Source organism: Mus pahari, chromosome 4 (assembly GCF_900095145.1).
Source record: "Mus pahari chromosome 4, PAHARI_EIJ_v1.1, whole genome shotgun sequence".
Classification (NCBI taxonomy): Eukaryota; Metazoa; Chordata; class Mammalia; order Rodentia; family Muridae; genus Mus; species Mus pahari.
This window is the reverse complement of record NC_034593.1, coordinates 124,970,145-124,997,724: the sequence shown is the minus strand read 5'-3', so window position 1 is coordinate 124,997,724 and position 27,580 is coordinate 124,970,145. Positions and strand designations below refer to the sequence as shown.

The 27,580-nt window shown below is 38.3% G+C and overlaps 1 protein-coding gene across 1 annotated transcript in view; it reads right to left on the bottom strand.

The window, feature by feature from the left end:
- Positions 1-2,418: 2,418 nt before the first annotated feature.
- Positions 2,419-27,580, bottom strand: part of Emcn (endomucin) — an 85,386-nt gene continuing 60,224 nt past the window's right edge. The window contains exons 5-12 of the mRNA XM_029537878.1: positions 24,751-24,789; positions 18,207-18,296; positions 17,919-17,972; positions 15,941-16,036; positions 12,741-12,768; positions 11,484-11,545; positions 7,998-8,070; positions 2,419-5,037 (exon numbers count right to left, since the gene is read on the bottom strand). Coding sequence (XP_029393738.1) covers positions 8,036-8,070; positions 11,484-11,545; positions 12,741-12,768; positions 15,941-16,036; positions 17,919-17,972; positions 18,207-18,296; positions 24,751-24,789 — 404 coding nt within the window. The 3' untranslated portion in view covers positions 2,419-5,037; positions 7,998-8,035. The remainder of the gene's footprint in view (positions 5,038-7,997; positions 8,071-11,483; positions 11,546-12,740; positions 12,769-15,940; positions 16,037-17,918; positions 17,973-18,206; positions 18,297-24,750; positions 24,790-27,580) is intronic.

Genomic DNA, 27,580 nt, shown 5'->3' with positions numbered 1-27,580 from the left:
GATTATGGATTATTTATTCATTCCTTTTACTTTTTCCCTTTTCAAACGTCTTTGCCTAGGTGGATGTTACTAAGTCAACATGATCTCATCAAATTAATTGTGAAATGCTCATCTTTTTATTTGATTATGAATCTACTTTATTGACTAATTTTAATAATAATTATAATTCATTTATTTCACTGGGAGTGTATACATATCTATCTGTCTATCTATCTATCATCTATCTACCATCTATCATCTATGTATCTAAATTTAGGCATTATAATATCTGAAACTTATGTGGTTGTAATTTTTATGTTGTATTTTGTTGTCTTGATAAAGATCGTCAGATTTCAGGGAGTATGCTAAATGTTCAGTGGATTGGTGTAAGTTTTTACAAGCCATGCTTGTAAACTCTATTAAGGCTCATCCAGAAACATCCTCGCTCAGCCAGATTCCAACACATCTACTAAGGTGTTAATATCTGGGGTCATTAATCAAGGTGACCCAGAAGGATTTTCACGCACCATTTGTCACATCTGGATGGTTTCTGGGCTGCATCTGAGGCTAGGAGCATACAGTCCACCATTCCCACTTCCTCAGTAGTTCTTCTCCTGGTCTCTCAGTTGTACTCTGTGTTGAGAAGTTGTTATACTATTATTAGAAGATACAGTTTCTCTCATCTAGACCTTTGAAGGCTTTTCTGTGTGAGTTCTTATCTGATTCTGCGTTCCACCAATCCCAGCCACTTCAGCTCCCTTCCTCTCACGCATTTCTCCTCAACTCCAAATGAGGGGCACACTTTGGTTAAGGATTCTTCTGTGTGCTACTGGTTCAGACTGAGTGAGTGCCCCTTAAAGGTTTCTCCTGCACTTACATGGATCCCAGGCCAGCGCTGCCTGTAGTGTGTTGTCTGAGAGGATTGTTTAGGTTTTTAAGTGTTAGTGGTGGAATGCTCTGTGTCCTTCCCATTTTTCAAAATTGGGACTGGGAGCATTACACTTTCACTGCCTTGGGTGACTCAGAAAACTGAGGCCTGTAACCACAGAACAGAGAAGTGAAGAACAGCATGGTGGTCGTGGGCTGGAGTGCACAATCTTCAGTGTACTTACTCAACTTTCCGTGTTGACTTGAACATCTTTGGAAGAAGATGCTTTTAATATTGGCGTTTTTCTTTAGCACAGTGCAAGGTTGGCTTATAACACTGGACATAGTGATACCTGTCAGTGTTTTGCATTAATACTTTAGTAGAATTTTATTTAATTTTAAAACAAACCTTGACTTAAAATGTCTATGGCCTCTTCCTCATTTCTAAATGTTAAACATGTCTTTGGCAACTTTCATATTATTATTGATGACATTCATTTTGGTAGATTTTTTTTTTTAAATTTCAAGTCCAGGAATACATTATTGCATAGTTTCCTATGGCCTACTAAATAACTTTTCCTTTAGAAATTTATGTCAGAAGATAAATTAGTATGATCAAGCCCACAGGACCCCAAGTGTGCTCTTTAAATCTGATGAGAACTGGTTTTTTTTTTTTTTTCAGGGAAAATTTTTCTTTTCACTTCTCTTTCATGTCCCTTCTCTTTCCACAACCCCCTCTTCCTCACCTTTTCTTTCTTTTCCTCCTCTTCCCCCAGGATTTCAGTCTGTAGCCTAGGCTATCCCAAGACTCAGTAAATAGCCCTTGCTAGCCTTCAGTGATCCTGCCTCCATGCTCCAAGTGCTATGATCAGAGACAAGACCTACCACATCCTGGTCCTGAGGATGTTTTAAGGAACAATTATGTTTATACTCCATCCCAGATTCTTTATTCAGCATACATATCAGGTTCAATTCATCCTGTGGGTGAATATCTTCTATATAAGTCCTGCTATACTTTCTTTTGTGAGTATTCCATAATCATGCATGTATTGCAGGTTTGGTTCCTTAATGTGCTGCTTTGGGAGGTGGTGGGCTCTTTAAGAGATAAGGTCTAATGGGAGGTACTGGGGCCACTGGGGTTCTGTCCTAGAAGGTGACTGTGGTCGTTCTCTTTTATGTCCTGACCATGAAAACTGTAATATCACTCTATCATGCTTTTCTATTGGGACATGTTATATTGCCACAGGCAAATGGTATCAAATGGTCATGGGTTGGAGCCTCGTGAACTGTCAACTTTTCTCTTTACATGTTGATTCATCTTAGGTATTGGTTGTAGTGATATAAATATAACATTATCACCATAGCTGACCCTTGAAATAATACTCACAGATAATTGGCTTTACAACCTCCTATGGTATCCCAGGGGGAAATTATCTCTGGATACTCAGGTTTCTTGTATAAAATGATGAGATATTTGCACACAAACAATACATATCTCTCATGTGATTTAAATTATTCTTAGATTATGAAGCTAAAATAACTTAATGTAATATAAATATACAAACAGATGCTATACTGTGTATTTACAGAACAAAGACAACATAAAACAGGCTTTACATGTTCAGTGTAGATACAAGTCTTTTCCTATTTTTTTCATCTAAGATTGATAGAGAATGCGAGCTGATGACAGAGAAAAACTGTATTACCACTCAAAATACAACTTTGTATGTGTGTATATATATGCATATGTCTTCAGTGTTTCATTGTATCAGAATCCCAAGTCCTTTTATCTTAGAAGGTATCTATCTATCTATCTATCTATCTATCTATCTATCTATCTATCTATCTATCTATCTATCATCTATCCTAGCTATCATCAACCTGTATGTATTTATTCTGGGTTTCATACATACTAGGCTGCTGAACTTTATCCAGAGCTCACTACCTATGAAATCTCAGTGACAAGTAGAAAAGAGACAGAGAAAAGTCAGGAGAGCACTAAAACCTCCATCACTGAAGGTTAGACGATGTCATAAACTGATCCTCACAGATTTTATATTTAGGACTTTATATTTTATGTTAGGAAGGGAATAGATGTGTCAGCCATATCTAATGCAATATTTCAGTTCAACAAGGGGGCATTTAGAAGTTGTGCCTCGCCAGCCATATCAGCTAGTGTGTCAGGTCATGGTACCCACTTGTTTTCAGATGACAACATCAAGTAATTACCTCTTGCTGATTTTTGGATTATTGATAGAATTATATTCATGTTGTCATATAGCACAAGCACACGGAAGGCCTTGATTTTTATCTAAATGACATCTGAACTGTATATTATTATTAAAACCTCATAAAAATGTCAGGTATGGAAATAAATCATCTAATAAGTCATCAAAAAACTTTTAGTAATGGTATTATTGGCTTGAAACAAAATACTTTACCCTTTCCAACTTTTAAGTTATTTTAAGTACAAAATTTAGATTTCTTTGAAGTTGATGCCACCAAATTACTTGAGTATGGCCAGACATTCTCTGTTATCAGTTTGACCTTCAATAGAGATCTGACACATTGATTGTTGGTTTAGTGCAGTTTCCTTATGACCAGTTCTTTAACTGGAATGATCAAATCAGTACAGATGATGTTAATGAAAGTTAGAAAAAAACCATTTTGCCTGAAGTAAAAGAGTTTGTTTCTTTGCAATACAAAAACTACTTTAAAAGGCTTTTGCTGAGGTGGTCATTGGAACAATCTATAATAATTACAAATACCCCCTGCTGGGATGCTGCAACCAATCTCTCACACTTTTAGAGCCTTTTAACTTAAGAAGTAGTCCCAAGGTGAAGGCATATGTGTTGTAGATTCCTTTTTTTCTTTTTTCCTCTTATTTTGCTATCCTTCTCATGGAACAATAGAAAGAAATCCATAAGAGTTGTATATGTGCTTGCTTGATACCTTTGATAAGATGCAGCTCAAATATTAGCAAGGTAAAATCAAAATGATTACATGAGCCCAGCTGAAAGGTGTCATCACATTATAGTTAAAGAAAATCAACATGACTCTATAACATGTATTCACCTTCCCTCATATCAGTAAAATAATCTTTCATTGAGTTCAGCTGAAGAAATCATAGATGTTTAACAGAGCTACCATGCAAAGCTTGTTAATTCCAGAAATTTCCCCAGAGCTCCAACCATCTTAACATTTTGATCTCACGTGCCATGAACATGGTCAAGGTTGATCAAGGTTTCAAGAGCAGAATCTGTTCTTGATGGGGGCAGTGCTATATTTTTATGGATTTTTTAGGAAGGTGACTCATTGGAAAATAATACTTCAATTACTCATTGATAAGATGTTGATTTTTCTAGAGACTAAAGTTTTAGTAATGATTGCTTATCCCACATCTAATATTTCTAAAAATAAGTAAATAAAACTAACCACAGAAATAGTATCAGTGAAATGGATTAAAGGATTTAACCATGATACCACAACTGTCCAGGCATTCTTGTCAGACGGTGTGAAATACAAGTGAGAGAAACCAAAGAAATGGTGGTGATTTCTTTCCTCGCTTCTATTGGCTTATACTTTAGTCCTTTGGTCCTTTGGTGCTTTTTACATATTTTTTGCATATTCTGATGAGTCCTCATATTCTAACCCAAAGCTAGCCACATTTATGTGACCACAATGCCAGTGCCACACCAGCCAGGAAGTAATGTTTAGCATGCTGAGTACAGCCATTCTTTATTAAAGGTAACATTTCTACTTAACATTTAACATTTATTAACACACTTGCAAAACTCTTCCTGTATTAACACAGTAGGAAACAATAAATACTGATGCTGGCTAAACACAAGAACTCAAAGAAAACAGGCGAGTCTCCACAGATCGAGGCTAAAATAAAAACCTGGAAAGTCTAAACTCAGCTACAGCATGTCTTCCAGGAGCCCACCTGCCTGGGCTGGGGCATCACAGTTCCTCCTCCTAGCAAAGTCCCTGAAAACTAGAGTCTTTTGATTCTCTACATCTCACACAGGAGCTATCCAGAGCTCTTTATGACACTATCAGGTGGCGGTCTGACATTCCTTTGCTGGGACAGGCAACTGGTGTAGACTGGTGAGAAGACTGGAAAGTATGTTGGTTCCTCAGGACTTTTTCTTCTTTCCACCCTTGGAGTTTAGAGGCTGAAGATGAAGCCTGTGAAAGGCAAAAACAACAAAAGCTGAGATCTAAGGAAGTGAAGAACCCACAGGCAGTGCGGAGACATGCTGGAGTCTTCCTTAAGTTGTTGTCATATACAGTAGTCACATACATGGCATACATACTTCAGAGTGAGACTGAGTAGAGAAAGATATCTTCCACAAGCTGGCCCTCACTCCTGATTTCTGCTGCTACTTCCGTGACTCACTCAAGCACAGAGGCTGGAAGAGTGGCTGGCAGCAGCACCGTTTCTACCCTTTTCCAACCCACAGCCAACCAATCAGCACATCTTGATTACCTTTTAAACACTGCAAGGTGCTGAACCCTGAGCACAGGACCTAGGACATCCCCCAGTATGACTTCAGATCTGTAGTATAAGGGCACTATTTTCTGGTGCCTTGTTGACCTTCTTATGGTTATAAATGTAGCATATGGTAGGATAGATTTGGATTGATGAGATGGTATCTTTCTGTAATTGTTTTCTTGTTTCTTATGTAAGATTTTATTCTCCCAGTCAAGGTCAAAAATTTTGAAATTCCTATCTTCCCTGCCAATTCACATTAGATATTACCTGAAAAATATAGATGATCTATTGCTCAAAGAGAAAGCGTTAGCTATATCTAGAATGTTCATTTGAGGTGAAAAGTTTGAATGTAAGTGATTATCTGCACATTACTGTTGCATTCAGAAAGTTCTTGGCTCCTTCCCTAATTCCGATGAACCCATCCCAAAATCATTGTGAGTCTCTGCACTGAGATCTGATTTCTAGCTGACAGCCTGGAAATCACTCACTGGTTATTAAATTCTAAGTACGGTGACAGAAATATGTATGTTGGAGAGAAAGTAAGACAAAGAGGTGGTGCCATTGGCAGATGCCACCTTGCTTCTGCCCACTCCTTTCCAATCTTTACTTTTCAGAAGATGGTTATGCAATTCCAAACTTATTCAGAAGTGCAACAGGAGTTCTGCTAGCATTGCGAATCAAAAGACAAGAAATCCTATCCCTTGGAATGAGTATATTATTTGTATACTATGTATGGTATGGCTGTATATGTTTAGACATGTTTGCATGTACACAGGCACATGTGGAAGCCAGAAGTTGATAGTGTCTCCCTCAACCATTCTCATTATATTGAGGCTGCTTACTTGAACCCAACTTACCAATTTGACTAGGAGGGCAAGTTAGTGTTCTTGCTTCTGGAACATCCTGTTTTCACCTCTGAGAGCTAGGGTTACAGGGGGGCTGCCATATTCATTACACATTTACATGGGTTCTTGCAACCCACAGTGTTTAGAGAAAGTTGAATCCAGCAGCATGGCTACTCTGATCACATCCAAAGACCTAGGTCTGTGTGATCCAGCGGGATACAGACAAATCCCTAATACACAACTTTTTCTTCTCTTTCTTTTTCATCCCATTCATCTGAATAGAATAGAATTTTTATCCAGGCTAGACAATTGGCTTCCACATTTTGAAATTTTTGGTAAGTAAGAAAATATCTCTTTACTAGGTTCTGGGTTAAATGGAAACTGCAGCTGGCTTTCAAGGAAGCTTTACAGGAATTAATTCTAGTGTATTAATCACATATTACCACACCCAGTGTCTCCAACTTTTCTCTCAAAAGTGACCATAAAAAAAGCCCTCTCTGTAATACACACCTAACAGGCCAGAGGCAGACGGGATTATGATAATGGTGATGCCTGAATCTGGATGGACATCTCTGCTGCTGTCTGCTGTTCCTGATGAAGAGAGCTTAGACATTCCCATGTATTCAGTAGACAACTGAGCGTCAGTTAGACGACAAGATTAATAGTTGGGCAGTAGATACAAGCCGTGCACTGAACGGGTCACTCCTCACCCTGAACCTGTTATTCATGTGATGACCAGATTGATCAGGCCAGTCCTGGACATGTAAGTACTTATTGGTTCATTTGCTTTTTATTGTTTGTTATGAAGGATACATTTTTCTGTATGTTCTATAAAATAACAAATACTGTGACAGCATTTAGTCAATGCTTTTTATAAGAACCAAATCAAGATCAGAAAGTCACCTAAACTGCTTCTAGGAAAGCCTGAGGCAGTTTCACATGAAGCAATCCTAGAGCAGTCTTGACAGGAAATAAGAAAGGTTCCTACACTGCACTGGCTCCTGGTCCAGACAAGGAGCTTGTTGATCAAAAGCTAGGATGTAAATACTTCTGAGGATTTTCAGGGTTTTTTTTTTTTTTTTTTTTTTTTTTTAGTAACAATTATGGCAACATGAAATTTATCATTTCCATCTGGTCTCGTTGAGTTACTAGAAGGGCTGTGTTCTTCATCTGGTCATGTAACACAAAGAAGTCTTTGTGATTAGTTGAGGGTTAAGAAACCTTAACTAAGATTGCATTTTGGTCTTTCTGTTCAAATGGCTTTGTATATATCTCTATGGTTCCTAGATCCAGAGAGAAAGTGCCTCCTGGTTCTGTTCCTACAGCACAGAGATGGTTGGGACTTCTATGGAGCTCACCCACCAGCTGTGAGCCAGCCCATGTTAGAGAGGCACAACTTTCACCTCATGCAGCTTCTGTATGGTGTCCCCTCCTACAACAAACTACAGGTCTGTCAGCACTGTCCCTGGGCCCTGCAACTTGTCATTACACTGTAGAACCTTGGCTAACCCAGGAGCAGGAGGACTGGACTCACAAGGAAGCTTTATCCAGAAGAATGGAGAATAAACTGTGTCATTCCTTAAGCCAGTGGGGAGGGCCCCTGGAAGAATGGGCTACAATCAAGACAGCAGTTGTATCTCTGGCAGCTTTTCTTGTAATTTCTCTTTAGACAAATAGTCAATGATGTTCTTGTTGACATCAATCATTAAGTGTTCAGGGTTTAAAAGTCTATGAAATAATCTGAGGTATAGCGGGCTAAGGAAACAGATATTAATGAGAATCTCTGCTAATGGAATTAGGAAACTTACATTTATTGCCCAGGTGTAGGGGGGAATCCATCTTGATGTCAGTTCTTGGTTTTCCCCTGTGCAGAGTGTTCGCCTAAGAACGGAGGATAGATTTGATCTATGTGCTCAGAGAGATGAAGTATGAAACTAAAGTTTCCTGGGCTTTCTTTCTTTTTAAGAAAAGTTCAATTTTTCTACAAGATTGTCATTAAAGCCACAGTTTGCCTCAGTATTGCCTGGAAATTATTTAGTAAGATTTATGAGATTTCTTTGACTGTCTTCTCTTTTCACCCTTAAAGCCTTGCTTACTAACTCCCTGGGGGTAAGAGCATGGATCAGGGGACACAATAGTGGAGAAGCCAGGTTGTTCATTATTGGCTCTCCTATAACACAGGTGCCTTTCCCTAGGCAAACACACAGTGTATATTTAAAATGCCATTCTAACAAGAAGGTATTCTTGGGTCCTTCTGTTTAACGCATTCAGTAGAAAGTTGGGGAAATAGTTTATAAGTCAACAGGATGGCTTTAGCGACATTTAGGGAAGCATATAGGTGATATCCTTAAAATTTTCAGCCATATCCTATTGAATATGAAGGTAAAAGGATGAACCTGGGTAGTGGGAAGATGGTAGTCTCAGAGCAGTTTTTACATGGTACTAAATTCACGATGGGTGCATTTCTTCTGACCTCCATCCTTCAGGGAGTATCAAATATTAGAGTCCATCACTATCTCTTGGAGCAATATGGAAATGAGTCCCCAGTTCTTAGGATGCATATCATCCTTTTACTCTAGCTTTTATCTGCCAGTGGTTAACACAGCTGTCTTCTGGTGACAATGTGTATGTCACCAGATACTTTCACAGGTGTGTCAGAGAACTATAGGACAGACTCAGGTCTCTTCCCAATTATGCTCCTCAGGTCCTGTGCTGCAAAAGTTTCTGGACACAATGTGACAGCCTTTGCAGCCCCAACTGCACTACAACCTTTTCCTTGGACCACTTTAGTTTGCCAAAGGCCCATCACTTACCTGGAGCCCGTGATGATGAAGTAAGGAGTAGGGAACAAACAAAATACATTTTTATTTAACCCCTTCTACCTGATAGATATTACATAAAGGGCATCACACAAGAATTCATTACAATCCTTAATATTTGACCTTATGTTCTGTCTAACAACATTATGATTTAGGTAACATTTATAGTGATGACATCTGAATGTAATGATTTGGATCAGAAATGTCCCCCAGGTTCATCTATTTAAACACCTGGCCTCCACTTGGTGACGCTGTTTCAGAAGATTGTGGAGATAGAGCCTTGCTGGCGAAGCATGTCACTGAAGGTGGGCTTTGGGGGTTTATAGCCTTGCCATATTTTCTGTTCTCTATCTTTGTTCTCGGTCTGTGGATGTGGTCCACTTCCTGCTCCTGCTACCATGCCATGCCTTCTTCAGCATAAGGACTCTCTCCCTCTGGAACCATAAACTAAAAGAAACCCTTTCTTCTTCAAGTTGATTTTGGACATGTTATTTTACTGCAGCAACAGGAAAATAGCAAACACACTGTGACAAAAACACAGAGCACATCTGTGTGTGCAGGGCAGAAGGAACAACTGGCAAGTGATAAGACAGCAAAGGCCAAGAGTGGTTGCATCAAGCTTGTGCTTCAGATGGAATTAAAAATTCATTGCATATTATTGTTTCCCCCTATTTTATAGTATACATAAAGTGATCAAATACTTTCTTCAAATTTCTTATACCCTTCTTTGTATGCTAAAAGGGAAGCAAAAGGTATGGTTTCTGAGTTCTAGTCTGAGAATCCCATTTAGCCAATCATGTTGCGCATATATTCTGTACTTAGACACAGTGTTATTTAACTTGGCTAGATTTCTTACAAAAGCCAAGAACATTCTTCTGAAAGCACAGGTTTCTTCCAGCATCACACACTATTTCTCTTATATGAAGACAAGCTCCACCTTTAAACAGGTATGAACTACATTTTCAGCGTCACACTGCTTGATAAAGAGCGTAGAGAAAGGAACCAAGACTTGTTGGTAATGAGCACAGGGACCTAGCCAGAGCAAGAGGGAAAAGAAACTGTTGACACTGGGAACAAAAAAATTTATCCAGGATCCCTAAAGCATATAAAATAATTCAGCATACGCTGCAATTTTCATTCAAAATATAAGGCTGAAGAGGTTTTTGTTTTGCTTTGTTTTTGTTTTCTTGGAAACATTTGCTTGTTGGCTTCTATCATAACATAATTCACTTTGTAATTAGAGTCCTGAAATTCTATAGTGAAATTGATCATATCTCCAAACATTTAAGGCTGCTGTAATGCTGGTTTCATTGTCTTCCCACTTAAACATGTTAAACATGCCTTAGACCTCGAAGTAAATAATGTAAGCTGCAGTAATTAATCTTCAATTACAGTTTGTGAGTGGCTTGAGGTCTCTTTCATCAGATGACTTTTTATTTAAGTATTTTGAGATGATCATATGGGTGATAGTAGAAAAATTGAGCTAAATCAATTCAGTCATTTCAGGTTCTATTCTAGTTATATTTTAGGAAAGATTTCAACATTGGTTCTGAGACAAATGCAAAATAATTTCCAAAATGAAATTTCTTGTAAGTGGTGAGAATGATTTTATAAAGAAGATATATTTGAATTAGTTTGAAGGGCAATGAGAAGCCATTTGATTGGGAACACCAAAGAGGCCACCAAGTGCTGGTAACAATAGACTTTAATCAAAATTCAGGCCATTTGGAGGTCATTACACTTAGCTTAATTCTAGACTATTAAAATCTATTCAGAATCATCAGTTTCTATCCCATCCAGGCGTTTTCCCATGGAAAACAGCTGGATTACCTTTGAGGTAATTTTGAAAGCAGTGTGGTTCCCAAACCCAACTGGGAAGCAATGAAAGTATCAGAGACTACGTCTTAATATTATCAAGAAAATATTCCTGCTTTATACCTCAGTTCTGACAACTCCTATAGGAAAAACTGGAAACTTATAGAGGGGGGGGGGGCGTCATCTATCTACCAGGGTCAACTTCCCTTACTGTTGCAGGTACCATCTGAATGCGAGAGAGCCAAATCTGTCGTTCAGTTGGCAAACCAGAACTCAAGAGGGTTTCATTCTGGGGTTGCTGTTGATAGTGGTGGTGGTAGTGTCCTCTTGAGAAAACTATGATTCTACTTAGAGCTGTCATTTCCCTAGAAATGGGTGGGAGAGAACCTCAAGTGGTTTTTCTTATAGCCTGCTCCTCGCAGATATCACTAGAAGTTCCCCATATCTTATCTCCAGTAATGCAAGGCCCAAGACTCCCCTTTATCAAAGTGACATTTTAAAGATCCTCTCCTCTTCCTAACAGGACTTTGCATTGCTTGAGAGCAACAGTTGAACTATTTTCTCCAGAAGTTCTATTTTGTGTTGGGTTTCATGTGACTAAAACTCAACATTGTCAGTAGATTTCTGTCTAACCGGTTGTCTTCTAACCAGGGAACTTACCAGACTCATGAGAGATTGTCTTAACAGTGAGCAGCTTCACACTCTCTTTGTCGGACTGAGGCCTGTTTGATACAGAAACACTTCGGTTAGTTCTGCAGACGTGTGCAGTGTTTCTCGTGAGGAAGCAGATGTAGCCCAAAATGAAGAAAAGGTGAAGTGGTTTTTCTAAGATTCTATGGCAAATGCTGTTTATCTTTACTACAAACACACGGGTACTGTGTGACCCTTTCCAGTACTTTTTGAAGAAAGATGGCAGATTGGAACATGGTTGCACTGGGAACCATCAGTTTAGTTAAACATCACCTGGATTGAGGAAATGAAGTCACGAGGTCTAAATTACATATGTCTCCAGTGCTGAGTTACGAAGTAGAAGACAACAAACATTTGTGAAATTTCTGATCAGATAGTGAATTCCAGGGACATTCCTTTTTATTAGACCTCGAGATTTTAGTGTCTGAACCAACTATTTTAAAGAGGCTTCCCCACACTACTTCCTTCATTCTAGTTCCAAAAACGCAGCTCCTTTCCCTAGACATCTTGAGAGCCTCCATTTGTAGGTAAGATGCATAGATACTCAAGAACTATTATTTCTGTAATGGCTATAATCTAATGAAACTAAACCAAAACCAGACCAAAAACAACACCCCCTCAGCCCCCAATACCACTATTGTATTGGCACACATTCAGGTCAGCAAAGAAAACGTTAATGGCTCTTGGGTTTTTCATCAGTAACACAGTGCATCCTGGCTTGTCCACCCCTTGCTTGCAATAGCTGCCTGTTTTGCTACCAGCTGCTCTGCTTGCTTCGAAACACAAAGTAGAGGAGTGCTCCTATTCAGGCAAAGGCAGCTTGTGTAACATGCACTGCTCTCCTTAGCTGTGGTGAACATGTTGAGCATCTCATCAGGAAAACTATCTTAAAGTGCTGGGTGTGGTTTATCGATTTTGCTTAGTTATATTTATTCTCTGCCCCTTCATGTAATCTTTTCTTCATCATTTTTTCCTTTGTTTTCTGTCTCATACTTTATTCATGACTAAAAGTAATTTTCTCTTTTAGTTTTTTTTAAGTAGCTCTAACAAGTAGCCCAAACCCATGTATGGTAGCTTCTCTCTATTTTTTAAAAGTATGAATATATATATATATATATATATATATATATGTATAAAATAAAATGTTAAGTATAAACTCAGAAATTTTCTCTATGTAAATGGAAGGACTGGAAGTTGGGTTGGGGGAGATCATGAAGCCCTACTTACTGATGATCATTTCCGTTTTCTGGAGTACCTAGAAAAGAAAATGTTTGTTATTAAACCCGAGATCTTAGATGCTTCCTCTTTACATTTTACTTACTAACCAGAGGCCTTCCCTCAGGCCTAGTCAACACTTAGCCTGGCATGGGGCAGTTTTGTAAACAACAAGAAAGTTAGTTCTGGTTTTATTTTTACCATAGAGTACCACATAACTTTGAGACTGTACCTTCTAGGATTGTCTATCACACAGACACTCGAAACTTCCAAGTATGTGATATCTCTGAGAAACTTCTTCTTAAAGCATTCAATTACCTTTTCAATCAGAGAAAAGACTTTTCTATTTTCCTTTGTCCGTTACTCTTTTTTGGGGGGGAGACAAATCTCTGTTTTTGTGGTGAGTGACGATGGAGATTTCCTTTGTGTTGGATTGTACCCCAGTGATCCAGCCTCTCATGAGTGGCCTTCCACGTGCTACTGATGTGGCTAAACTTTTGCATGCTCTGCCAGGCAGCCTCCCAAGAGTCTGACAGAAACTCCTTGAGTTCACTCTGAGAATGGTTCATACTGTAGCGCCGTGGCCTCCAGGAAGCAGATGCTAAGCTGCTTAACCCTTTCATTTTGCTCCTGATTCCATTCCATTCCGTTTGGCTCCTGTATCAGTTTCTGGTCAAATCTAACCAAGCTCATTGTTGGGCTTGGCCTCTCTTCTGCCTTTGAGTGTTACTATTTTTTTAATAAAGATTTTGGCTAACATTAACATTTAGGTTGCTTCTATTTCTGTTTCCCAAAACAAGACATCCAACTAGAAGTCTAATTACCTAGCATTAACCTGTCATACCTCATGCTGCACATTAATGATGTCCTACCATGTTAACCCATCATAGGATCCAGCAGTAATATTTAGTACCATAAATGTCAAATGTGATATTACTTAGCCTCCTTTCAGAGCGAGCTGAGAAATATCTGAATGCTTATTTTAGCATGTTTCCTTAGAGTATGGTAACAGGGGGTTAATTAGCAGATAGATATCTTCCAACAAACTTTCTGAATATATGTCATGCTTGTGTTAAAGCTCAATCTATGAGCAACATTATTCAGATAAGCTTAATTTTCAATTTCTGATTCATTTTGTTTTCCAGAGAGCAGAGTGGGCTCACTAATTTTCTGAATGTAATGAATTCTCCTACACATACTCAAAGAGTGATTAACTGCAGGTGTTTAATGGAGCTAATTTAATGATAACAATGCTTGAAATTCTGTGTGGAAACAAAGCTAACAGTAGCCAAATAGATTTGGGTGATTATATAATTTCCACACTTTGTTTTAGAACTCCATACATCTCGGGAATAACTGTAGAGCGATAAGGATTTATTCCTTTAGAATCAGCTTTAATAGGAAATGCCACTTTTAACTCATGCATTTTCAAAATTTTCCACTTTAAACAAGTCTTTTGCAGTACATGGTATTTTTAGAAGTGGATTTAACATACTAGTTTTTATCCATTTTATAGACTCATCTCCCCATTGGGTTCAACTGTAATGAGTGTATTCCCATAGAAAGAAGACTGGTGGGTTAAAATCATGGAGGCAAGCTGGTTTCTGCAAGTACTATTTTCTCGTTGGAAACTGGATAGAAAGTATCTTTCAGACACTGCCAGGTTTACCCCCCTCATTTCTACAGGAAAGCCCACTGTTTTTTGTTTATTATTTTTTTCTTATTTCCCACCAAGAGCTCGAATGAATGCCACTGTGTTGCTCTGTTAACTTCTGCTTTTGCTGCCACGATCCTGTCTGTGAGACGCACAGTCGGTGGCTGGCCTAAACCACATTCATTAGTGTCCTGGGGTAAGAAGTGAGAGTACAGCTTCTAAGCTGTATAAAAATAAACACCTTTTACCTTCTTAATAGCTTAAGAGGCGCAGGTAGAATTTTGTTAGTGAAATAGAATGAAAATTAAGGGAAGATGGCCATTTTAAAATAGAATAAAGTCTACTGCTATATATCTAGTAATATGCAAGGTGAACTTTCTGTGGTTTATCCAGGGCAATGATTGATGGGCTTCTAGGCAAAGCAGACACAGAGAAGAGTAAAAATTCTACTGCACCATGAAGCTGACATCCAATTTTGTCAACTAAAAAAAGATAAAAGTATGATGTGTTCTGCTTAATGAAGTGCTGTGTCAACAAAAGGTACAACAGATTATTATAGGTTGAATCCTATGGGGTTAGTTGCAAGTGTGTTCTAAAAGCCAAGGGGTGAGTAGGGTTGATGTTACAGGAAAAGGTCAAGTATAGATAAGTGTATGAAGATGTGAACTTCACAGCAAGTCCAGGGCAGAGGTCTGGAAATGGCCAGATGAACTGGAGGAATATGGCAGAGCTAAGCAAGCAGAGGCGGGGATGGCCAAAGCATCAAGTCAAATGACAGCATAACCCTTGGACTGGGGAAACAACTAAAGAAAGAAAGAAGGAACATGGATAGAATAGAGAATTTTGTTTAGAATAGTTCATCAACATTGGCTCTTTTGCTCCAACAAATATACTGTCCTAAGCTAAGATGATTATGAGGACATGATTGCTCTTGTTATAGTTGTAGTAGATGATGATGGTGATGATGATGGGATGATGACAGGATAATGATGATGATGATGAACTCTAGATAACGAATATGAGGAAATATCTTTATAACTTATCTACTTTAAAATATTAATTTAATCTACTCTAAAATAGAAAGTTTATTTAAAGAAAGGATAAACTATATTATACTGCCATGGAAGGTACCTATGTTGGAAACACACTGAGCCTCTTAAGGATAGAAAGGGGTCCCAGAGTGTGATTATTGAGACTATGGGCTTCTAAGCTAAATTTCCATACACCTTTGCTTACTCTGACCTTTGCTTGCTCTGACCATGCATCCTATTACGTTTGGAACCTATACCTATGACTATCTTCACCATTGGAGGTATTTTGTCGGCATGAATTGCTTATCTATATTTTCTCTACCAACAAATCTTAAACACTGCTTCTTCCAACAGCATGGAGAGAATTTCTCCACCTGGTCCCCCATTCTTTGTGATTGGACAGCATGATATCTATCTTCACTGTAACACTTCTCCTTCTGATAGTTGAAGGTCACAGTTGCACTAAGCAACCACCCATTCTACTTTTGGGAAAACAAAATTAAACGAAATAAAAGGCCAGTCCTTACCTGGGTCTCTCTTCCAGCATATTCGATACAAACCCACCAGAGTAAATACCAAGAGTGTTATAACAATCAGTGCGATAACCACCGGCAAAATAATACCTGGAAAGTATTGGGGACATTGTTAGGTCGAATGGTGCTGATTCCATACATACAGACCACACCAGATAGAACATGCGTGCTTTCCTCTTGAAACAACATCCTATCAAACCACTAGTATATTTCAGCCAATAATGAATATGATTTATGGGTTTGCTCTGCTTGTCATTTCTGACATATCCACTTGATGTCACCCTTGTAACCTTTCTTAAACTACCAAACCTCAGAGAGATGGCTTCTGTCTTCCTGGAGGTTTGGGGAGTAAGGAAAGAGGAGACTAGAGGCAACTGTTCTCTTTATTATATATATTATATATGTATATATATTTGTATTTTATAATGAAATTACTTGAAAAAGATGCATCTCACTGGGTGGTTCTAATTCTAAGGCTGAATCTTGTGAGTATCTTTTCAACATGTTGCCTTAAAAATAGAAAATGTGCAAAAGATCATAAATAGATGGATTAAATAGCATTTTAGAAAGTCTAACAACACAGCCCCAAAGAGTTAGGTATGCACATGTGTCCGTGTGTTTTAAGGGTGTGTTGCTGTTGTGAATTAGAGGAAGGATTCCCTGTTTTTATTAACAAGAGAGTTGTTTTGTTTTGTTTTGAGTTTTCAGTGATAGTTGTTTGCAAGGGTAAAAGTTTACTGATTGTAGCAAAGGATCAGTGTGTGGGAGAATTAGTCAGGTATCCCAACTAATTACATTCTTGCTTACCTATTTATCAAGGGGCAATAATATTTCAACTCATCGTTAGGGTAGTTTATACTTCATTATCACCATAGGAAGAACAACATCAACCAATCAGACCCTCCAGAGCTCCCAGGGACTAAACCACCAACCAAAGAGTTCACATGGAGGGACCCATGACTCCAGCTGCATATGTATCAGAGGATGGCCTTATCTGGCATCAATGGGAGGAGAGGCCCTTGGTCCTGTGAGGGCTCGATGCCCCAGCTTAGTGGAATGCTAGGGTGGTGAGGTGGGAGTGGGTGGGTGGGTGAAGGAACACCCTCATAGAAGCGGTGGGGTGGGAGGATGGATAGGGGGTTTGTGGAGGGGAAACCAGGAAGGGAGATAACATTTGAAATGTAAATAAATAAAATAATCAACATTTAAATCAGGAAAAAAGAAACAAGACAATGGTTAAGCAGACTTTAAGATGGATTTTTGTGTGTGTGACATTAATAGTATCTCTAAATAAAAATGGCATTAATCAATGAGTCAGTTCTTTCTGTGATATATCATTCAATGAAATAGTTTTTTGGAAACAAAAATAATCACCTGGAATTCCAGCTTCACATACATTCACTTTACTGTTAACTAATTACTAAGGAAACTATAACTATTTGAATATTCTTTACTCAGACTTAGCTCATCTGTAAGGTGTTATATTGCTTATATATGTTTATGTTCAAATAAAATTAATTGCAATCAATAAGATAAAACTCCGTCACGGTTAAAAAGGCATATTTAATAATTTAGTTGCTTTATGAATATTTAATTGATAAATGGTGAATATGTTGAAGGCATTTGGCATGGTGATTTGGATAAAAAGTTATTAGTGTGGAGATTGGAGATGTTGCCTTAGCTGAATACACTTCCATTAAGCAATTTTTTTGTCTTTTCTGGTAATTGTTTATCATAGGACAAAAGTGGAAAAGAAAAACAAAAGAAAAAAAAAAGAAAAAAAATGGCCATGGTGCAGTAACTAAGCTTGGGTTCCTGAAGAGTTCTTCAAGTGGGCTGTAGTTTGGGTTATAATGGAGTTACATGCTGAGTAAAGTTGAGGACAGGCTAGCCACAGGCCCATCCCTTCATTGTTCTCATTTACATACTCTGCAAGTCCACTTCCATGAAGGGTGATACATATGTTACTCACTGGAATAGGAGGGCGTGTTTGATGGAGTGGCTGTAATCTTCCCGTCCTCAGTATCTGTTATTTTGAGAAAGAAAACATCTCAGTCACCTTTGATAGATATGTTAATCTACATAACCCCCCTCTACTCCCATTTAAGGAAATATTCATGATTTATAGTTATGATGCTGCAAATGCAAATTTTTTCCTCACCCTGCAAGAGTATGTTTCAAAAATGAAGATGGATTGTGCTTATTTCATAAAGAACAGTAATGTAGAAGAAGTTTCCATTTAGATACCCAGAAATCATACCTTGAAGTGGTGACATGGTGTGTGCAGTTGTTAGAGATGCAGAGGGTATTGCAGTGGCTTTCGGTGAGGCATCTGGCAGTTGAGTGGCAACTATAGGAAAATCACAAAGACAGGCTCAGTTTAGGTATTGAGTCTTCATATTGGATTTCTTTGTAGTTTTAGACAGTCTGCATTTTTAAAGATCTGGGAAAACACTCTATTTCTGTATAAGAGAATATATAAAATGGTAATGCTGGACTTCACTTCCTCTATTGCTCCTGGCAAGATGACCGACTTTGGCATCACATGAACTTGATATCAGTACTGTATTATCCAGAGAACTGGCCCAGAAAACTTGTGCAAGTCTTGAACTCTAGTCCCCAGTACATAGAACCAAAAGCATGAGGTTCTTGTGAGATGTAAATAAACACTGGCCACATTTCAGGTACTTTTAATGTTGGGAAATGTTATTTTGCCCATCACACATGCTTAAAATAGATATAAACGCAGAAAACTTCTGGTTTTATGACATTTGCCAATGGCTAAAGATAGAACATCACTATGTAGCCTTTGATAAGAAGTCCAGGAGAAATGCTAGAGACTCCTTGATTTTCTTCCCTAAGACTCTACAGCTACATAGAAAATCTTCCATTGTACAATGACTGCTTGATTGTATCCTTGACCACGATCATTTTTTCCTTTAAGGAATATTTCCTTTCCATGTTTAATCAGAGGACTAAATAGATTATTATTATTAATAAAAATTATTAAAATTTTAACTATAAGACAACATAGTTTAATATATGTAACATCGTGCACTGCATCTCACTACCATACTCCTGTATCATGGCTGCTGCTTCATCCTTTTGCAAAGTTCCCTACCTCTCTCCATCCCTCCTGCCAGCCCCTGCCTCAGCCAGTGTGCACTAAACAAGGCTAACCGCTTCCTTGCACTGACACATCCACTTTGCTCAGAACCCCGTCGAGGTGTTGAGGCCATGCATAATGGCACCAGGGAGATTGATATTTCTAGGGCTGCCATGGCTCCTTTCTCCTCTGCCACCCACAGCATAGCACACGCTGCATGCTCTGTGGGGGCAGAATCATGTTGGGAGTCGACACTGCTTGCCAGGCAAGAGATCTGTGGGAGGGAGCTGGATACGTGCCCATAGGAACAAAGAGAAATGTCAGGCTAGTGCACAAAGCGGGGTGGGGGGGAGGAGAGGAAAAAAAGGAAAAGAAAGAAAAAATATTAAGTAAAAGAGCAGGAACTGGTGGAGAGCCCCGTACTGTTAGTTGTGTTTGCCTGTGTCCAGGGCTGCGTGGGGGTGAATAGTCTTAGGTGTTTTGGTAGAGGACAAGAGGGCTTGTTGAGTAACCAGTGGCTGTTGGATTTATAACACCTAGCTTTCAAGACTCCACATCCTCCTTCATTCCCTCCTTATTTTCAGGCCAAGGACTGATTTAGGACTATTTCTGATTCAAACTATACCACCCCAGGCTTTCCATATAAAAATGAACTTGATTGTCCAGGGTCAGTGGTAACCCTTCTTAAGTAAATGGTCAGTGACACTGAAGCAGAAACTTGCAAGTTTCTATTATAGTTTTTTTCCTGTAACTAATTCTTAAGAAGTCTTTTCTGAATTGAATACACACACACACACACACACACACACACACACACACACACACACACATTTCTGTGACTATAACAGGAGTCACAGTATGATCTGATGATCTTCATTTACTGTGTTAAAAATGTGCTACTCGGAAATTCTACCAACATACCAGTGTCAGAGAAGGTACAAGTGAAGACTAATGGAGTAGTTAGGAACACAATTCTGGAAGCTAAACTCTAGCTGCAAACCTCACTTCCTGTGGGGACTTGGCAAGTGATTTAACCTCTTTTTGTCTGATTTTTCTTACATGTAAATGGGGTTAAATAGCTTTACATTATGTTGTTGCTCTAAAGATTAAATTTGAGTAAATTTAAATGGACTAAGAGAATAAATGATCCTAGCAAAGTTATTTTAAATTATATAGCATTATTTAATATATGCTGTATGATATTGTAATAGTGTATGTTAATGTCCTTTAGGAAGGTGAACTTCCCAACTAAAGAGAATTTGTCTAATTTCCTAAAAAATTCAGAGTATAGCCATGTGAAATTGACCTGTCAGACATTTCTATGTTTCAGGTGTATTTTTCTCCAGTTAGAAGTTGGAGAAGCTGGAACTCATGCTGCTCTTAGATCATATATGTTTGCACTGGGTCCTGATTTTTGTGATTGTGTTGGTTATTGAGCTATAGAGGCATTGTGTCACAATTTAAATGCAATGTATTAATTTCAGGTCAAAATTCAGATCAAGCTATATGAAGCAAGTTCTCTTAAAGCCAAACCTATTGCACTGTGTTCATGTTTTCCCCACACGTGCTGATCAGGGCCACTTTTCGGCCTTGTAGACAAGGCTTCACTATATAGCCCTGGCTATTCTGGACTTATTAGGTAGAGGAGGTGGCTAAAAACCTCCTGTCCCTCCAGAGTGCAGGGATCAAAGGCATGCAGCACCATGAACACATTTTTCCTGTAAACTTCATAAGTCAGGAACTTTACTAACAGAAGACTTTAATTATGTTGTAAGAAATCTGAGTTTGCCTTGAGAATGGCCTTCCAAAGACTGAAGTTGTAGAAATGTAGGTGGCTGTGATTGCCCCAAGCCCTATGAAAACCTGGTAGGTATGATAGTGCCCACCACTTCCTGAGCACCTCAAATACCTTCCAAGATTCTTCTGGGCTGATTCATTCCTTGATGACCATTTTAAAACTCTCAGAGCATGAATGTCAATCAAGGAGGCTTGTGCCCAGCTCCTCCCTCCTGCCTTCTCTCCACATCAGACTTACCTTTCTGTCTGATGGCCTCTCCAGCCTTTCACGACATCCATGTTCATGTATTTATTATTATTTTTATACGTGTGTATAAATATATAAATATAACCTATTGAGTGCATTTGATGTTACTTGTATATATAAGATTTTAGTGTTGTCCACTTGGTATTAAATAACAAGAACAGGTGCTGATGCTGACATTGGCATCCTGATGTTGGACATCCTGACACCCAAGGAAAGGATGCTGGTATTCCCTCATCAGAAATGAAATGGTTTAGAAGAAAATCAGCGAGAACACAGAAAGTTCAGATGATGAACGCTATGCACGCAGTTGGTATAGCTGTGTTAGCTGAGGGGAATACGATGGTTGGAATCCTTGATCTTTCTTCCAGTTTTAAGAAGGTAGACTCTTGTTTCACAATGGTCTCCTTTTTCCTAGCTCTTAGGTGCATATGCCGGTGATATCTATGTTAGTAGTAGAACACCAGATGTCTGCTCTCCTCAGAGCTTACCTTTATAAGCTGAGCTAATTTGTACAGCAATGTCAAAGTTTTATCTCAAATGTCATTCACTGTGCTTTGGGACATCAATGTGATTAACCTGATATAGTAACATATTTTTACCTGGACATCATTATGAACTGAGATGTACTTACTTTAGATAACTATATAGAAAGTAATATTGAGGGAGGATTTCCTCTTCCTTATCCAGTTTTATTTATTTATTTATTTATTTATTTATTTATTTATTTATTTATTTATTATTTTTCCTTATCCAGTTTAAATAGTTACTAAATGCCAGAAATGTGTGCATATGATGCAAGAAGAAATGAAGCATGATATTATTATCGCATATGTACCAGGTAATTTTTTTCCCTAAGAAAATGTGTTTAAGCTTGTGTTTTATGGATGTGAGGTTCTTTGGTTCAGGGAGATGAGATAACAGGTCTGACAACAACTGAGAGAGGTAAAATGTAAGTTAAACATGCTCTAAAAACATTTTTATTTTCCTTCTATTCTGTCACAGAATCAACAGATTTTTACGACTATTCTATTTGCTTATCAATCTCACAGTTTTACACAGCAAAAACTTAAGCCCAGAGAGATTAAACATCCTGCCGAGATCACAGAGTAAGTAGGCTATTGAGCATATATTTCAATGCAAGTTCTAGAGTCAATTACTTATTTTGATATTACAAAACCATAAGCTACCAACTCTAGGTAGTTTGCGATAGATGTATTCCTAGCATGAGTGGAAGGATCCTCACTGAGAAGAAATGTCAAGTTTCTGCCACTAGGGAGACCAATGGACAATCATCTGCACGGAGGGCTGCATGGTTCAGTTTTTAGAGCTTCCTGGAGGTGAGGAACGCAGTGAACTTGTGTATACAGCGTGGCTCCTCCTTTCTAATGGTTTGATGGATGGCCTTCATTTGTCTGTTCTTGCTTCTGCTCTCCTACCAAACTTAATTATCCACATTGCTGGAAGTCAAATTTGAAGAAGGAAGGTACCATGGAATCTTTATAAATTGTGCTGGACACTAGAGGAGAACAGAGACCCTACTGTGCTAGTTACCCACACACGGCATAGACAGAGCTCAGAGGACAACCCTGAGTGTGCGTCCTCGATTTCTCTCTTGTTTGGGACCTTCACCGTGTGTCAGGCTGGCTGGCCAGTGAGCTTCTGGAGATCATTCTGTGTCAAACTCCAATTTTGTCATAAATATGCTGGGATTACAGACATGCACTATGACATTTGTTCTTAAGTGGTTTATGGGAAACTGAACTCAAATCCTTAACATTTGTTAAGCAGAAGCCTTGGCCTTTAGCCATCTCCTCAACCCTTCTTATCTGTTTCCTGAAGCCACATCACCAGGATCGCTGGTTTCTATGCCAGAATCCCTGGTTGCTGCATCCTTGAACTTAAGCCCTATACTGTCTGTCAGCTTGCTGGGTGGGACTCCAGCTTGTTCACTGCAGGGTCACATAAACTTTCAGGCTCCAAAATCCTTCCAAATATCTTTATATACAGATATCCTATTAGCTATATTCATCTGGAGAATTGAGATAACTGTGTTTTATAAAACACTAGAGCAAATGATAATTATTTCCTCCAATATAGTGAGACACATATTTCAGAATTTTATACAATATATTTTGATCATATTTACTCCAAATCCTTTCCACAATTCCTTTCGGACACAGCTCCACCTTCTTATCCCTACAACTTCTTTTTTAAAAAATATCCCATCGATTCCAATTTGTATTGCCAATAATCGCTTGGGCGTGGAGCCATCATCTGAATTGTGTTCTTCCTGAGGAGTCACGGGGATGAGTTCTTTTGTCAAAGGAAGAGAAAGCTCAGTAGTGAGAGAAATAAGGCTAAGGAAAGGCAAATGCCAGCACTGGTTAAAATTGTAATGTGTGATGCTATGGCTGAACCTCTAGGGAATCCATACCTCACACAAGTTCTTAATGACTCCTATCGCATCTTCATTAGCTCTGAGCTCATCTGAAGATAAATAGGTAGGGCAATCTGTCAGTCTGGAGTTTTAAAGGTCATTTCTTTGATAAACTCTTGAACTTATTTTTTCCCTAGCTTCTTTTTGTTCAGAAAGTATGAGTGCCTCATTTGATCATTCATAAAGTTGCCTGAAGCTCACTTGGGGTGAACCACTTTATATCTCCATGACTGGTAGGCTATTATAGCGATTTATAATATTGACCAATCTCCCTAAGTGACCTTTTAATGGTGGGCCCCAAATCTTTCTTAGTGTTATAGATAATGGAAATAAAATGAATGCTTATTGGCTGTCTTGGTTGGTGGTAGTTGATTAAATATACCATTCTGCATCTTTAGCATGGCATCATATGCAGTTTGAAGCCTTTTAAGATATCGTACCTTTGTCCATTAAAGTTTGCCTTTTTCCTGCTTTAGAAACTGTACAAATATTCTTCATGTTATACACCTATGAAGAAGCTACCCATCGCACAGTAACTTACTCTACTGAGTAGGAAGTACAAACATATCTTCAGACCAAGTGATGATTTTCATGTTACAACATGGAAAAACAGAACCTTCTTGGTCCCATCTTCTAATTCTGTATTAACTACAGGGCACATAGAATGAGAACCTCTGAGATTTGTTATCTGCATTAGTGACGGGGGAAAGCAGGAAGATCAGAGTCCTCTACAGATGAAGAAGGTCAAAGAGCACTTAGCCTTACCATCTTCCATTCCTCCACTACTGCATGTTAGTTCAGGATAAAAGTCAGATGTCCAGATATGGGAACTTCTTGGCGTTTCCATTTCAGGTTTTTAACTGTTATTTACAACATCCCTTTGGATGTCAGGACCAGATTTTGTGCAAAAGTACTCCTTTGAGAGGACACACTGACCAATACAGTCAGAACTGGGGAAAGATATCTATAGGTGTGTTTCCTTCCCCAAGATTGGCTCTACTTAGCTCTATCATATCTACTTAGCTCCTCGGGCATATCCTGGATATTTCTAGTTTCAATGTTTTAAACTCAAAGCCTCCTGATATTTAGTTGTCTTGTCCTGTTTTCTAATTCACCATGCTTGTTAGCTTGCATATGCATGTGCTTATATGTGCTCCTAGATGGCCTCATTTGTGTCATATTCTGATGAATACCCTTAGAAGAGAAAATGAACTTACCTGATATTTCTGTTGTTCTGATTGAACTCTGATTGTCAGCTTTCAAGGAAAAATAAAAACACTAAAATTAAATGTTGAACATAATATCCAGTTTTACAGTTATTTCAAAGGTAAGTTTTACAGACATCAACTTCTTTCGGATTCATTTGTTCCCCCAGATAATAGACTCATGGGGCTTTGTGATTTCAGGAAATCTCAGAGCAAGAACCAATTAACTTTTCTTAATTTTTAAGCAACATTTTCACCATGACATTGTCATGGGTACAAATCATGCACTTGTTACTTCTCCTTAAAGTATCAAATCTCCTAGGCTTTGTGTACTATAAAATGTCTGTTCCAACTTCTCAGATCTGCTTTTCAGTATGAACTCAGTTAAACACAATACCCAAGGAAAGGGTGTAATTGTAGTTTTACAAACCTTTATTAGAAAAATACCCAGGGGTTCATATGTTGCTTCTCTAGTTTATAAATCTCCACATAGATCATTTTTACATAATTTTACTCATGGAATACCTAAATAGAACAAAGTAAGCCCTAAGTACTTTCATTTCTGTGCTGTGCTACTGTCCTAGGAAGACCTGATGCATCATGTTACCTGGAAATGCTGCAAGAAGAGTGAGAGAGACACACTAACAACTTATGGGATTCCTGGATGATGGCTACAGTCCAGGAAGAATGCCAACAAGGATAGTCACTTTAAAGAACCACCATAAACAGTCCCTTCAGTGACTTTGCAGACATGCACCATGAAGAGGATTTGCTCTGTGAAAAGTATTGAAAATACTTCTGAAACAAACAGGAGCCGAATAACAACATTCACAAATTACTTGCTTCCTGTGTGTACTCAGTTCAACAGCCAACATTAGTACCTCAAATTCCTCACAGCTCAGACAGCACCAGAGTGGTTCCTTTCAACCTACTTCTTCTGCCTTCTTGGATCAGTGCAAGGGACCATTGCTTTTTAGGTTGTTTAAGTCCAGAAAATAGTGGCCCTTCTGAGATCTCCTTTCTTTTTATTCCCATATATTCAGAAGCTCTAGAAAAACAATTTATTCCAAACTTCAGTCTTTCTCAGCACCTGCTCTGTGTGGTTCATTAAGTTTCCAAGAGCTCCTACGGAAATCTCTTAAAATCTAACCTTCACTCACGTTCTTTACTGTGGCTGGTCAGTCTTCATAGGATATCAGTAACCCTAGCTCACTCCTCATTACACTGACCCATGAGCTCACTCTTTAATTCTGCTCCACCCTGTACCTTGTGTTATTAGATCAGAGGTTCAAAGACACACAATTCTTCCAGACTTGGGTTTTTCTTATTTTTCACTGTGCCTCAGGGTTCTCTCAAACCACCTCCCTAAACTGTCTCTGCACACTCTTTCAAACCAGTCTGCACCTTTTTTTTCCCTCCACTTCAATATTATTACCACAGTAACATTTACTTTCTGCTTGAAGAATTGCTTATTGTCTGATGGATTATATTTCCCTGAGAATAGATTTGCTGTCTTCTGTAGAGCTGTAATTCCAATACCTATTACCAGGATGTGCCATAGTACGTCTCTAGTAGATAAAAAAAGAATAACAGATTGCAAATTTGATATTTATGAGAAATATTATTCCCATCTTTCAGATCTGCAAATATTAGCTGAGAGAAATTTATTTGCTTTCTTAAAGGTGGAACCATAATGACAGTTCAGGGCTTTGGCTCTGAACCGATCTACTCTTACTGAAATAGACAGTTTTTCTCCTCTTAAACATTCTAAGTATATAGCTTATATAATTAATTCCTGCTTTTGATAACTAATTAAAATGCTTTTGAAAGCAGTATAATGCTGCATTTGGAAGATACAGTTACAATATTTATTAGCAGATGGGATTGGAATACAAAGAAAATCAAGACCCTTTGTTCCTTTTATTAATATCAGGTCACAACCTTTCCTGCTAATAGAATTGCTTCAGATTAAAATATTTTAAACTTGCATCAGACAAAATTTTCAAATTCTCCTTTATTTGAGTTTCTTTTAACCTCCAAAATGAATAATAATTTTGTGTGAAAGTAAAACAGGTAGGAAATGTAACTGCCCTGAAACTTTTCTGGAATGTAAAGAAACACATCAATTCATCTCATTATACTGAATAGCCTGAGGTCAAGGCCCATACCTATATATGCACATGGAAGAATAAAATACTGAGGAGGCAATTCTACAGATGTCAAATTTTAATCAAAATTAAAATACAGTTGTGCATAATGGCACAACTCTATGTAATTCCAGCACCTGGAAAGCTGAGGCAGGAGGATCACAAGGTTGAGATTAGTCTGAGCTCCTCAGTGAGATCATCTTTAAATGAATCAGGATTTAGGGTATAGATAAGTGGATGAATGCTTGCCTAGCATGCTCCAAACCTGGCTCTGATCGCTAACATTCCAGGGAAAACAAAAACCAAAAAGGAATGTCTGCCCCTTTCTTGAAATAGAGGAAATAGTTTGAAGATAACAAAGTGTTTTAAATGTACACAACATTCGAACCTAGACTCAGTTTGGAGAATATAAAAATCTCAGTACAAATGGATGCTAAGGCATATGGCTAAATGTGAGTATCTCTGGTTTTTATTTATAACTGCAAGGACACATATGTGCTGTCAGAAGGCCACACTTGGATCTGTAGAGGAAATAAGGCAAGTCAAATCTCAAATGCATATGGGATGCTTTTGCTAATATCTCACAGTTGGAAGATGAGTCAAAAACAGAACTGTTGAAGTCTGTTATTGAGTTTTATCCTGTACTATGAAATTGCAGTCTTGACAACCTCAAATATATTTTCTTTTTTTTTTTT